Source organism: Echeneis naucrates, chromosome 24 (assembly GCF_900963305.1).
Source record: "Echeneis naucrates chromosome 24, fEcheNa1.1, whole genome shotgun sequence".
In the NCBI taxonomy this organism is placed as follows: Eukaryota; Metazoa; Chordata; class Actinopteri; order Carangiformes; family Echeneidae; genus Echeneis; species Echeneis naucrates.
This window is the reverse complement of record NC_042534.1, coordinates 12739116-12752425: the sequence shown is the minus strand read 5'-3', so window position 1 is coordinate 12752425 and position 13310 is coordinate 12739116. Positions and strand designations below refer to the sequence as shown.

General features: G+C 42.8%; 2 protein-coding genes across 3 annotated transcripts; one reads left to right on the top strand and one right to left on the bottom strand.

The window, feature by feature from the left end:
• Positions 1–57: 57 nt before the first annotated feature.
• On the bottom strand, positions 58–7967 carry fkbp1b (FKBP prolyl isomerase 1B). 2 transcript variants are annotated; one of them, XM_029496773.1, is made up of 4 exons: positions 7669–7967; positions 7007–7050; positions 1615–1727; positions 58–811 (listed from the first exon to the last, which is right to left on the bottom strand). In XM_029496773.1, the coding sequence occupies exons 1-4, from the start codon at positions 7707–7709 to the stop codon at positions 683–685; spliced, it is 327 nt and encodes a 108-aa protein (XP_029352633.1). In that variant the 5' UTR covers positions 7710–7967; the 3' UTR covers positions 58–682. The 2 variants fall into 2 exon arrangements, with proteins under 2 accessions (XP_029352633.1, XP_029352632.1); XM_029496772.1 differs by having other exon boundaries at positions 7007–7054; positions 7673–7961.
• Positions 7968–8186: 219 nt separating this feature from the next.
• On the top strand, positions 8187–13026 carry wdcp (WD repeat and coiled coil containing). Its single transcript, XM_029496707.1, has 4 exons — positions 8187–8295; positions 9010–10948; positions 11206–11326; positions 12293–13026. The coding sequence occupies exons 2-4, from the start codon at positions 9029–9031 to the stop codon at positions 12484–12486; spliced, it is 2235 nt and encodes a 744-aa protein (XP_029352567.1). The 5' UTR covers positions 8187–8295; positions 9010–9028; the 3' UTR covers positions 12487–13026.
• Positions 13027–13310: the final 284 nt, after the last annotated feature.

Here is a 13310-nt window from a genome sequence, read left to right as displayed (position 1 = left end):
TCAGCATCCTTTCTATTATCCATCACTCAGTCACAGATGACACCCATGGCACAGATCTCTCAACACAGTACATGCCATTTTTATTCAGGAGTTGGTCAATAAACCGTCACAGCAGTTGCAATGGCTCTTACAGTGGTCTGTACAGTATTGGACTGGGTTAGACTGGTTAGGGTACACTTGCAGTAAATGTTTATGAGGGATATAAAATATATATAGCAACATCGTTTAGAGCATTCAGCAGGACAAACCTTTATCAAAGTGGCAATGCAGACAGTGGTATATAATGCCCAGTTAATATACAGAGCAGAAGTCTTGTACTTTAAACACATGTACCCTCCCCCTGTTGTCTAAACTGTAAGGCAGTATGTTTCAATGTATTACGGCTTTTTATCAGATGACTGATTTCCTCTTGGTTCAACAAAATTTACAACTTTAAATGAACTTAAACAAAAATGTATCTATGGCAAACAAACCAAATTGCAGTGTGTATAAAAGTCTTATATGGTGTGAACATTTGCTTGCAGTATCTGTTGTGACACGATAGCAACAAAAGCAGCAGTAGATACATTTAAATATTGAACTGAAGAAGACTGTAGAAATCAACAATGAGCAGGTGGATGGTAGGAGGACAGGTTGTGGAGAATGCAACCTCATTGACCTTCAACCTTCGTCTCTTAAGCCCTCACTCCAGCTTGAGCAGTTCCACATCAAATATAAGCGTTGCATTTGGAGGGATGACTCCGGGGTGGCCTGTTGCTCCGTAAGCCATATCTGGTGTGCAGGTGATTTTAGCCCTCTGTCCCAGGCTCATCTAAGATACAAGGAGAATGAAAACACAGTTGAATATGTTGCCTTTTCATTTATTTTTCAACCTTTATTTACACCTTTATATTAGGGCAACAATGTAATTGGTAAAAAGAAAAAGAAAAAAAAAAAAAACAACATTATCCTGGTTAGCAGCCCAAGGAGTTTGGTGACCTCATTAAATGTGCTGCATATTGCTCCATTCACCTTCAAGCAGTATCTCATCAGCCTGATCAATAATTGAATAACTAAAGTGTCATGAAAAACCGAATTGGTGGCTTTGTATCATTTAGACCAACTACAGTACATAGTCTTTATTTTGAATTGGTGCTAAGAATAGCAAAATACACTGTACATTTGGAAATATGTTATTTTACACTCTTGAATTTGAGCATGCAGCAAAGAATGAGACTGCCTTGTGATACTGATGTGTTCAGGGCAAAACTGACACTTGGTTTCTAAGTTGTATTGCATCTACTGTTCCAATTGCGAAATTCTTAAATCTTTCTTAAATGACTATAGGGTTATCCACTCTACTACAAAAATGTACTGATGCTTTGAAAACCTGCAGTACTGTGTAAAAGCAGTTGCTTCTTACAACCTACATAACAGTTCAAGCTCAAACTATAAGCATCACTACAAAATGTTTGCCCAGTTTGCCTGGGGGTGGTATGGTCTCTTTCAACATCACTTGCATAAATTAATAAGTAAACTTGCGGCTATAGTCACAAGAGGTGAAATAAATCCAGAACCATATAATGTAGTAATGAAAGGTGTCAGGAGGACACTATTTTTATCCTCCCCACCCACCTGTGCTACTCCCTCCTCCCAGCCTTTGATGACCTCCATCCGTCCAATCTTGAACTTAAAGGGCTTGTTCCTGTCTCGCGATGAATCAAACTTTTTCCCATTCTGCAGCATACCTGCCAGAAGGAAATGATATTAATACACTAGTCAGTAACAAAACATTTGGTAAATAATCTACCCATTTTGGTGACATTACTCAAAATATGCACACGCTAAGGACACGAAGGGCACACACATTTTTGTGGCTGTTACTCTGTGGAGTTAACTGCTCTCGTGAGCTGTTGTACTGTGCCAACACTTCACTCATTGTCACCATTTATCACAGTGTGATGCATTATCCACACACACCCTTCCCTTACATGCAAATGTTTTGGAATGATGCATTTTAGGATTAGAGGAATAAAGCAATGCTGGCTCCAATCTAAGGAATTATTCTGGCAGGGTTTCTTATCAGGATCTTGGGTCTGTTTCAATTCCCCAAAAGAACAAAGAGAATGTGAATCAGGAAGCAATGGCCTGGTTTAGTGGATTATTTTTAAAGTTAACTAGGACATTGCTTGTCCGTATCTAGACCACAGGGAGCCAAGGGTAACAAAGAAAGAGCAGAGCAGGACTATGCTCCTTTAGTGGAATGATCAGCCATTCAGGCATGATAATAATACTGGGGCCATTAAACACTACTGAAGGCATGGAAACACTAGCACCACTTCATTAGCGGTTTTAACATGTCCTCCTTGATCTCCCCTCTTCTGTTTTCCCTTGAAGGAATCCAAGCTGCCTTACGACAGGATGCTCAGTTACTGCAATAACTTGTGTGAACCTTCTGACCCTGTCAACAGAAAAGCTTACAACTCTGCATTGATGCACACTTCAAACTGTTGCCTTCTCGTGCACACCATAATCATGTGAAGCAAACAGTATCTAAATGTGTCATTTAAAGACGTGTGTTAAGTTTAGTAATGGTCTCTGGCTCATCTAGTCATATGAATGCTGGTACTGTACTGCTTCTCCTCTTTCATTCCCCCTAAACTTAGTAGGTCCACAATTTCCAAGAATCATGGTAGCCCAGATATCAGAGTGCTGGGTTGGGTCCAACCAAGGAGTCATTAGGTACAAGGCGAATACTAGTTGCTACAAGGCATTCAAGCAGCAAAAAGGCAAACACTTCATACATCAACTCCGGAAAAGTGGTTTCAATTTCTGGCAGCATTAACTGCAAACTTACAAGGAAACAACGATTGGCAATGTTGACAAGTTGGAGGCCACTGAGGGATCAAATGCTAGGCATTGCATTAATGAGTCCTAAAGGCTGTTTGGGGGTGTCTGTTGAGAGGGTGCTGACGTAGGGAAGACATTGTACACCCACACGCTTCACATGCTTTGGTAAGGACTTCTCACTGTTACATAAAATGTAGTGGTTAACGACTCCAAGCAGAGGGGTTAACACCCACACTGACTTTGGCGCACAGTGGCAGATGGCCAAAACCAGGAAAAAGAGAAAACAATAGGAGGAAAAAAACTCCACCTGCTTCTTGCTCCCACACAGCAGTATCATCCAGAAGAAAGATACCGTTTCCAATATTTCACTTAAATGCACATGCTAAATACACTGTAGGAATGCTATTTGCTATATCCTGTAACCAGTGTAAATGTAAAAGTGTAAATGTTTCACTCATGGTAGTACAGCCCCAGTTTTTATCACTGTTCTGTTATCACTCTTTGGGCAGGGTGTAATGGGTGTAAAGCAGGACTCGTCCCTTCCTGAGACTGGCTCCCTGACTCTCTCTTCTCATGAGAGGCTTTCACTCGTGCAAGTGCAGAGAGGAGGGGTTATTTTTACTCAGCTTACTGTATCCTGTCTCAGTCCTGTCTAGAACGGCTGCCAGCAGAACAACCCCCCCCCCCCCCCCAAGTGTGGGTGAAATGGGATGCATGTAAAGCTATCTGTCTATGAAAAACTTGTATGTGTTGCAGTCATTCAAAACTGCAAGCAATAATGCATGTTTCAATAGACAGAATAAAATGTTTCTCATGATTCATTAACATATTAAGTACAAAAAGGTGGTGCAATGTGTAATTCCACGTATTTTCTGCAAAGACAATAAATTGCAAGTATGGTTTGCCTGAAATACAGCAGTGTTTTACACATGTAAGTCCTGGTTCTTCAGTGGACCAGCAGGAGGATTCATGTGCAGTAGAGTCACTGTTACTGTTTGCATTGGATTGCCCTTTAGATGCCCAGAATGAAGGTCAAATGAGGTCTTCAATACATTTTCATTCAAAATTGAGCTGTTTCTGTGTTGCGGAAAGAGACATCAAGCGGTTCTGAAGCAATGCACCAAGACGCATGGAGGACAAGTCATCAAAAGCTCAACATGATTAATTTCTAAGCTGCATGCAAAGACCTATTTTGCTTTAATTCCACAATACTGAGCCTTCCGAGGGAATTCAAGCACAACACTCTCCCTTAGAGAGCAAATTTGGCATCCCCTGACATACAACCCGGTGTTTCAGTCTATTTCTGTGTCACACACCAAGAGCTGTGAGGTCTCAACGTCAGCATGTTTCATGGTAAAGTCTGGAGCTCAAACATGGTAAGGAAGGACGTCCACATTTAGGCATGACATCATATACACCCAGTCTGTGGCTCCTAAAGCTCAGGCTGCTCATTAACAGACGGCACTGTTTATCATCAAAGTTTAGTGTCAGATTTCATTGATCAGGGAAACCCACAGACTGCAACAGCTTTCTTCATATTAGTCAGACAGAGAAATCAGCTCATGATTGCTGCATTCCTGACTGGCTCCCACACATGTGACATGCTGCAAGACCCTCAATCACAAACAGCTATTGTAATCAAATGTGGGGTCTGCCCACAAATCAGGCAACCCCCAATTTACTTTTCAAACTTTGGCCAATCATATATATTTTCAACTGAATACACAGGACAGCTGATGTGTAGATAAGTGACGCAGGATAATTCAAGACTAAGATAGATAACACCTCAGACTAACTTGCACCACAGCAGCCTGCTTTTCTTTGCAACACAACAGCTTGTCTGCAATCAGATGCCCAGTCAGGCAAAAAAAAACAAGAGGCATTTTGAGTTATTTCTTCCTAAATCTTCCATGGCACCAGAAGCCCTTGTCTGATTTGTGGCAATGACCACTCTGCTAATTTGGGCTACCACAACTCTCAGCAGTCAGGAGGGGGTCACACACATATCTGTGTGTCTGTGTGCTCTAGCATGTTTGTGTGTCTCCATTTATAAAATCCCAGAGGTGAAACAGAGGAACAAAACAGTTCAGCAGTGAGAGAGAGTGTGTGTAGGAGTCAGGGTGTCTAATGTTCAATACTCCAAACAGAGTGGTCTCAAATCCCAGTTAGTATTGGGAAATCCCTACAGTACCTCCTTAGTCTTACTATTTGTCTTTGCTATCTGGAAAACTAACGCCAGTACAGGTGAAGGTGCAATTGGTGCAGCCAGCTGGATGACCTGGGCAGACTTATATCCCAAATCTACAGCTAACCTCTTTTACAGTACCATCCCTTTATCAGATCTCCAACTAATCTTGTCTTTGCGCTTTAAAATAAAACAAATGTGGGTTAGTCCCCACCTTTATCAAAGTGTAATGACGTGACAAGTAAATAACCCTCAGCAGCTGGACTTTCACACTACAATTATTCAAGGAGAATAACTGAAATATCAAATGATTTCATTTGTATTGCAGCATTACTTCTTCTTTTTGGAAATCTTTAACAAGGCTCCTATTAGCAGAGAAAGTTTCAGGTCCTCCTCTTTCACTGCGCATGTTGTAATTGAAGAGCTCTAAGTTGTCTTCAGTTACATGAGGTGATAGTGACAAAAATGTGAATGAGATCAAAATGAAATGGGGCTTGTTTACACGTATATACACACTTAACATGGAGGCACATATTAAAGATAAAATATTCTTAGTACTCTCCTGACTTGTGTTACACACTAGGGTCTCTTAAACTGCAGCATCAAATACCCGTGCATGTTTCTTTTTGACTCACTGCAAACGTCTTTCCTCTGCTGACACACTAACATATTTGGAGCTCTTGTTGTGTTCCACTGGGACTGTCTTTGCTTTGGCCAAAATTTTTATTTTTCATCCTGCTGCTGCCAAAATACCAGGAACTTATGGGTAATTCCTGTGACTCAAAAAGTTGTCTGCTGTTAAAGTAAAGAGTTCACTTTGAACAATCACAGATCATTCCCAGGCTCTAGCACATCCTGGTGTTAACAGATGTTATAGTCAGGAGACTGGAGCCAATTTAGTTACATTCAGGGATTTGATAAGTAAAGAAAACAACAGTCACTGATGTGATAATGGAAAAAGCAAGAGCAAGTTTTAGATGTGTATAATCCCTGAGGGTTTTAGGATTGGGTGGAGACTGAAACTCATCATCTTATACTAGTAGGTCCAGGAAAAGAAAACCAACCAAACAAGTGACCCTCATTTGTCCAGTGAGAAGCTCAACAGGGCAACTTCACAGGCAAAAATATATCATTTCCAATTATAGCACTGCAGAACCGATTTCTCTAAAGAGCAGGGCAGAGGAGGAAATGTGATTACCTTGACCACTGTCCCCACAAAAGTTGAACAACATAACATTTATTGTTAAGAGTTGGCCTGTTTCTTTCCGACTATAATCTCACTCACACACGCGCACACACACTCAAATAGAGCTGCAGTTCCTGTATGAAACTATTGTGAACGACTCAGTGACGTAGAAAAAACAACAGACACTTGTGTAGATTCAAATGATAGATGAACAAGAAACGTACAATAAAGACATGCACACACAATACAATTTCTTTATGTTCAAATCAATCCTGTGCGCTACAAAAACAATGCCATGGAGAGTGTAATAACTTTAATGACCATGTAAAAACCCTGTAATGCACAGACAGACAGATGACATGTGAACCAGGTTTTGTTTACTTTCTGTCTGACCTAGTTGTCTGGTCTGCAGTGAGTGGCAGAAAATAACCCAAATTTATTTCCCAATCGTCTCAGAGCCTTACTGCCACGCCTCAAAATTGGGCAAGCTAATGAGACAAACAGAGAAAAGAAAGAATGTTTGTGTCTGGGTGTGTGTGTGTGCGTGTGTGTTTACATGAGCATATGGTGCAAGTTGCAACAGTACCTAAAATGAGTCTGACATCAAAACAAAAACCTACTGAATATTTTCTGGGCGTGGTGGCAGCTCTGACATATCTGTGGTGACACACAGGTGCATACACGTCTGACAGAGCATGGACAGTGTGAGAGCAAAGCTGCAGACACTGCCGTGCTTTGTTAAAATTCGGACACAGACAGGAGAGACGTCTGGTTTCATGCAAGGAGGTCAAGATGGAAGGAGTTACCTATGTAATGAACAACACATGTCTGGCCCTTCTTTGGAAATGTTCTTCCTGTTGGGAGAGAAAACAAGTGTCACTGAGTGTTTGTAGACTTCACAGGCTGTCAGGCTGATCTTACTCATTAACAATGACTGGTGGGTTTCCTGTTGGAATGGTATGTCCTCCTCCTGCCTGCAGACACACTTGAGTCCGTTAGTCTCATCTTGATATTGAAACTTTAGTCTGGAGGCAGTTTTCCACGGTCAGAGGCTTTTAAACGCCTCTAATTACATTACTGGCGCATTAGTCGGAGAGAAAAGAGCTTCGTGGATCCATATCAGTCTGCCAGACCTCCCTGTATGCCTGACCAACTTTTATCTTTTAATCAAATTCACTCTTAGAAGAGACTTAAATCATTTAAAGTGTCTCTAAGTGGGGTCCTGTCTAGATGCCGTGCGGGCGCCAGTGATGCTGCAAACTGAAGAGATTACACTCCTTAAATTCTGAATGCCACATTTAATCTGTAACTATCCAGCCAGTAAACCGCTGGAGTTTTATTATTATTATTATTATTATTATTATTTTGATATTTAGCAAGATTTGAACGACCTTCCGGGGAGGTACCGAGCCCCCAACACCGCCACTGCCACCCCCGCATTAAAGCTCACACACGCGGATAAAACAACTCACCATCACCGGGAGATATTGTCTCGACGTCCACGCCCATGGTTGTGCTATTTCACGGATTGGCTCTGACACATACAGCCTAAAAAGCCCTTTCGACCACCTATGCTCCCCGTTTTGCGGCTCCAAGTCGGGCTTTATCGGTGGAAATCATACATTCACCGATCAATACCGAGCCGTGGCTGCAGCCGAGTGCGAGACAGCCAAGATGTTCTCTCATTTGTGGCGAGACGGCGTCGAGATGTGCGACTCCAACACGCACGTCGTCCTCAGCCTGCGCCACAGGGCGGAAGTTTCTAACGAGCAGGTTAGAAACTTCAGCAGGTGTCAGGCTGTTCGTTTATTTAAAATTCCCTGGTCAAAAAAATCACATCAATCACGTCAAATGCTTAACTTGTTTCACTCGATTAAACCAGAGCGGACAAAGAGGTAAAAAACAAACAAAAACAAAAACAGCGATAAAGACAACTTCATATCCCATGATGCACCGAAACTGCTCGTTAGTTTGCTTCCGGGTTGAGTGAAAATGAGCGTTGTAGACACATTTAACCGGCAAAACATGAAGCACACGGGAAACTTGTTTCTAGTGTCTTACACGGACTTTAAGTGATAATTCTGTTTTATTTAAGGTAGGTGTAGTTTAAGAAATGCATGTTTGTGCTATTGTTTTCATTTTTTGTGAGTTAGCCCATACGAATGATAGCTACGCACGTGATTTCGAGCGTTATTAAGGAGGAAAATAAGTATATTCATTAAAAAGTTAACTTAATCTTAATCCATTCTGAGTCACAGCTTTGCCTTAGAAATGTGGTAAATGTTGTTTTTTTTTAGAACTCACACATGCACAGTTTCATATATTGATTTATATTTCCATTTTTTTCCACCAAATTTACTTTGATTACATCAATAATTAACTCCTGTTTAAACTTCAAAATCAGTTTCCTCTGTTTCCTTTATATTTGATACGGAAACCCAATGTCATTTTGATTTACTGACGGCCTAATGGCACTTCTTCCAGGTCTATAAGGAGACAGTCCTCGTTAACACATAATGTTGTTAAAGCCCTGAGGTCCAAACAGGACCTGTATGTTGTTAAGGTCATTCGGCATAAGCAGCTATAAATGCTCGTCAGTACTGCCTCAGCTCAGGCAGAGGGGATTAAGGCATGTACTTGGAAGGGGACAGGAGAGAGGCTTCTGCTGTTCTTAATCTGCATAGGTAGCAATAGCTTCTCTTGTGGAGGACCCATTCAGATCAGATACAGGTCTCTGCCATCAGTGCCATCCCTCTGAGTCATATATATATATTTTTTTCTTTCTTTCTTTTCTTTTCTTTAAAAAAAGCTTCTTCATATCTGCTGGGATGGATCTTGGCAAGGCAAAGCTACTTAGGACTGGTCTCAACACCCTACACCAAGCCATTCACCCTGTGCACGGGATAGCATGGACGGACGGCAAGCAGGTCTGCCTCACAGCTCTCTACTTTATAAATGGCGAGGTGAAGTTTGGGGACACTAATGTTATCGGACAATTTGAGCACGTCTTTGGTCTCTTTTGGGGCCCACTGTGCTGCTCTGATTCCCCAGCGTTGCTGGCTGTCCAGCACAAGAAGCATGTTACGGTGTGGCAACTGCAGCTCAGTGCCCTTGAGCAGAACAAGCTTCTGTGCACTCAGACCTGTGAGATGAGTGAGCCTTTCCCCCTGCTCTCACAAGGCTGCGTCTGGCATCCTAAACTGGACATCCTGGCTGTGCTGACTAAGAGAGACACGTCTGTGCTTTTTTCTGTCAGGGTGGACAACAGGAGAACCAAAGCAGACATCAAAGGTAGCGGGCTCATCCACTGTGCATGCTGGACTAAGGATGGTACACGCCTGGTGGTGGCTATAGGCAGTGCTCTACACTCTTACATCTGGAACGACATCCAAAAGAGTCTGGTGGCCTGCTCCTTCTGCCCCATCTTTGATGTGGGAGGCTACATCTGTGCCATCGAGGCCACCGGGGAGGCGCAGGTGGCTGTGGCCACAGAGCTGCCACTGGATAAAATCTGTGGCTTAAATGCTGGCATAGCCTTCGACATGCCTTCAGAGACAGTGACTCTGCAAGGACAAGGTGCACATGTGGTCATGTCAGATGATGACAGCCTTCTGGACTCTAGAAGGAGATCTTTTGAATCAGAGAGGTCCTACATCCCCAGCTCAGGGCCCCTGGATCTCACCCACCTCCTGGCAAGGCACCGTCGCTCAGACCCCAGCCCCCTTATCCATCTGCGTCGCAGAGACACTTTGACAGGCTCCGGACAGGACAATTCACACCTTATCCTGGTCACATATGAGCGCAAAGTTACTACCACCCGCAAAGTCAGCATACCTGGCATTCTGGTTCCAGACATTGTTGCTTTTGACCCACGTGGTTCCACTGTTGCAGTGGCCTCCAACACCTGCAACATGGTGCTTGTTTACTGCATAACCCCTTCAGCAATGCCAAACATTCAGCAAATCTCTCTGCAGACGAACGAAAGGCCTAAAGGGGTTTGTTTCCTCAATGACAAGATGTTGCTGTTGATGGTGGGCAGGCAGAAATCCAATGAGCCTACATTCCTCCCATCTTCTAACACAGATAAATATATTCTCCATCTAATAGCTAAAGAGTTGCTGTACAAAGGAGAGAGTCCTGTCACACCAGCCCCCTCTACTCACAACCATGAGTCCACTTCTCACCTCTGTGCAGGGATTAGGAGGCACTCCGAGCACCTATCTAAGGATGACAAGGAGCGCCCAGGGATAAAGGACTTGGTGTTGCCTGGAGGGGGAGTAGTTCGTTCACCGGGGAACAGGCGTAGGCTGGTGGAGGAGGTGAGGAGTGGGGAGCCAAGTCCTGTCACCAGCTCTGTGGACTTCTCTGACCGAGCTTCAGATAGAGCCACCTCCAGTGCCTCCTCCATCACAGTGGAGAATTTCGACATGGACCACATCAACCGCATGACTAGCCTGGCGGTGGCTAGCCAGGCCAGCAGAGACTCCAGCCGGGCCAGTTCTCCTCGCTTTGAGCCACCAGACAAACTTCACACCGAACCGACGCTGCCCATGCCTGAAAAGACAGCAGGCTCTACCAAGGAGCGTGGGCTGGAGCAGCTCGTCCATAACATGGAGAGGCTTTTCACTCGCTTCGCAGATGTACAGCAGTGCCTTACAGAAATCAGAGATTATACCCAGAATGGGAAGAAGGCCCTGACTGTCTACCCCAATGCCTGTGAGCCTCCCTATGTCAATGTCACGTGTCAGGTACAGTTTTACCCTCTGCATTTTGCCTGCATGATGTTCTATGGTAGATAAAGGCTTAAAATACTGCGTGGAAAGTAATCATATTTAGGAAGAGATTTCTGCCAGAGGAATAAATGTGCTATGAACACACAAATCTGAGCATTGTGTTTATCCGATTAAGACATTAATACACTGATTATGGAAGCACACCGTTTGCTTTCTTTGATTGATCACTGGTGCATCATTTTCTATTTTCTTTCATCATTGTGCACATGCAGAAGCAGTTATCAGAGAACGTGTTCATCGATGAGCGGAGGCCAGTGCTGCTGTGTGACGGGAAGCTTTGTCTGCAAGCCCTCCAAGACCTCTTCAACCTAACAATAGTGGAAATGATGTATGGTATGTGCAAGTTAACAACATACTTTTTTAGCCTCTGTTCTAATCGCTGGAAGTCTTTGTCTTTACTCTGAAGCAGTACTTGAACAGCTGTCTTAAGCCTTCCATGTTTAATTTCCTGTCAGATTAGCCATGGTGTAACAGTGAGTGTACAGGGTTGATAAATTAAAACCACTAAGAGGAAATTCCTGGGTGTCCCACTGTGAGTGTTTTCAGCTAGCTTGTATGATAGGCTTCCTCACTGAAGTCACCTGGAACAGCTTATCTGAATCAAATTCTGTACTCTTTACTATTTTTTTTTTCTTTTTTAAATCCTTTACGTTACACATTTAGATTTTGCCTTTTAATTGATTCTTGGACATCACATTCTTTCACATTGTTCTTCTGTTAATATGTGTAAGCTATAATTGGAAGTGATTAAAAGCCTAGGTCAGATTACAAGGTTTTAAACAAAAGCAGCTTACTACCATTTAATGTGCATGGTGTTTAGTTGCCGTGGTAGCAAGGACTGGCTGTCCTGGACTGACAGCAGCAGCAGCCTACAGACATCATTTATCACATTTTGTTGTGCTATAGTAGATTTTTTTTTTTTTTTGGCAGCATAGTGGTTAGCGGTGTTGCCCCACAATAAGAAGGTCGCAGGTTCGTTTCCCAGCCTGGGGCCTCTCTGTGCAGAGTTTGCATGTTCTCTCCATGCCTGTGTGGGTTTCCTCCTGGTACTCTGGTTTCCTCCCACCATCCAAAGACATCATATTTAAGTGACTGGTGACTCTAAATTGTCCGTGAGTGTGAGTGGTAGTCTGTCTCTGTGTGTTGGCCCTGTGAGGGACTGGCAACCTGTCCAGGGTGTACCCCGTCCTCACCCAGTGTGAGCTGGGATTGGCTCCAGAAATGGATAAGCATTTGCAGATGAATGAATGAATGTATGAAGAACCATTCTGAGCAAAGAGTTTTCTGTTTCTTTTCCAGGTCCGTTGTGGATTGCACTTGTGGCAGATGCAGATGGCTTCATCCCTCTGACATTCAAGCCCAAAGAGGAGCTCACAGTGCGGAACGGGAAGCGGAAAACTACTTTACGGACTCCTGGGAGTCCAGAGACCTCCTGCCCATCCAGTCCAGCCCCCAGCCAAAACTCCAACACAACCACAGAGGCCTCATTGTAGTGTCTCTTAACACACACCTCAGTTTATGGACTTGTTCAGCCATATCTCCACTATTTAAATATTGCTGACTGAAGCCAAGTTCACAGTGCAGACGGAACAAAAACGCTCTTACACAAATTACCCAGAATTACACTCCCAATAAATTTTTATATGTGAAAACGGTAGATTTGAAAAGGGCTGCCTATGCAGATGTGATGTTTACGTGTTGCTGCTTTGAATTGAAAGCTTGCAGTAAAAATGTTTTGTTCTGACCAAATGCAGTTTAATTGTTGAAGTCTAAGCCCTCAGTGGATTAGATTGCCCTCCAAAGCACAGCTTTGGGGTGTTTGTATATTCAAGATATATATCCTGTTTTATCTGACTGTACAGATACCAAGGTCAGTCAGTCACAAGGCCCCACATGCAATAGTGTATACTGTATGTTTTATTTTGTATCTGTTGTTACTAGAGAACTGAAGTAACCCCAATACTATTGAAAATCCAGTTTCTGATTTTTTTTATTTACCTGCAAAAATAAAATTGTATGAATATAATTAGAACTTTTAATCAAAATATACCTATTCAAGTGTTATAACTTTATAAGTTAGGTGTCGTGTACAAATTCTGATAAATAAAATCAAGACCCTGCTATGTTTTTAATGTAGTCAAGCTTAGTTAGCTTAACAGACCACTAGAGGGGGCAATACACAAGAAAACCCCCGTAACTTTCACGTTGATACTGTGCTGTCATGGTATGAAATAATATACAGAGGAAAGTGAGTCTTTCAGTATTAAATTTGAATAATTAGTAAGCACTTCATGGTATAGTTTAGGTTTTTGCTACC

What these genes read in the sequence shown, in the direction of transcription:
- wdcp (XM_029496707.1), top strand. Translation starts at nt 9,029, where the DNA reads ATGGATCTTGGCAAGGCAAAGCTACTTAGGACTGGTCTCAACACCCTA. An exon ending in ATGTCAATGTCACGTGTCAG is followed by an intron (nt 10,949 to 11,205) that starts GTACAGTTTTAC and finishes GTGCACATGCAG; the next exon opens with AAGCAGTTATCAGAGAACGT. An exon ending in AATAGTGGAAATGATGTATG is followed by an intron (nt 11,327 to 12,292) that starts GTATGTGCAAGT and finishes TTTCTTTTCCAG; the next exon opens with GTCCGTTGTGGATTGCACTT.
- fkbp1b (XM_029496773.1), bottom strand. Translation starts at nt 7,709, where the DNA reads ATGGGCGTGGACGTCGAGACAATATCTCCCGGTGATGGTGA. An exon ending in ATATCTCCCGGTGATGGTGA is followed by an intron (nt 7,051 to 7,668) that starts GTTGTTTTATCC and finishes CCCAACAGGAAG; the next exon opens with AACATTTCCAAAGAAGGGCC. An exon ending in ATGTGTTGTTCATTACATAG is followed by an intron (nt 1,728 to 7,006) that starts GTAACTCCTTCC and finishes TCCTTCTGGCAG; the next exon opens with GTATGCTGCAGAATGGGAAA.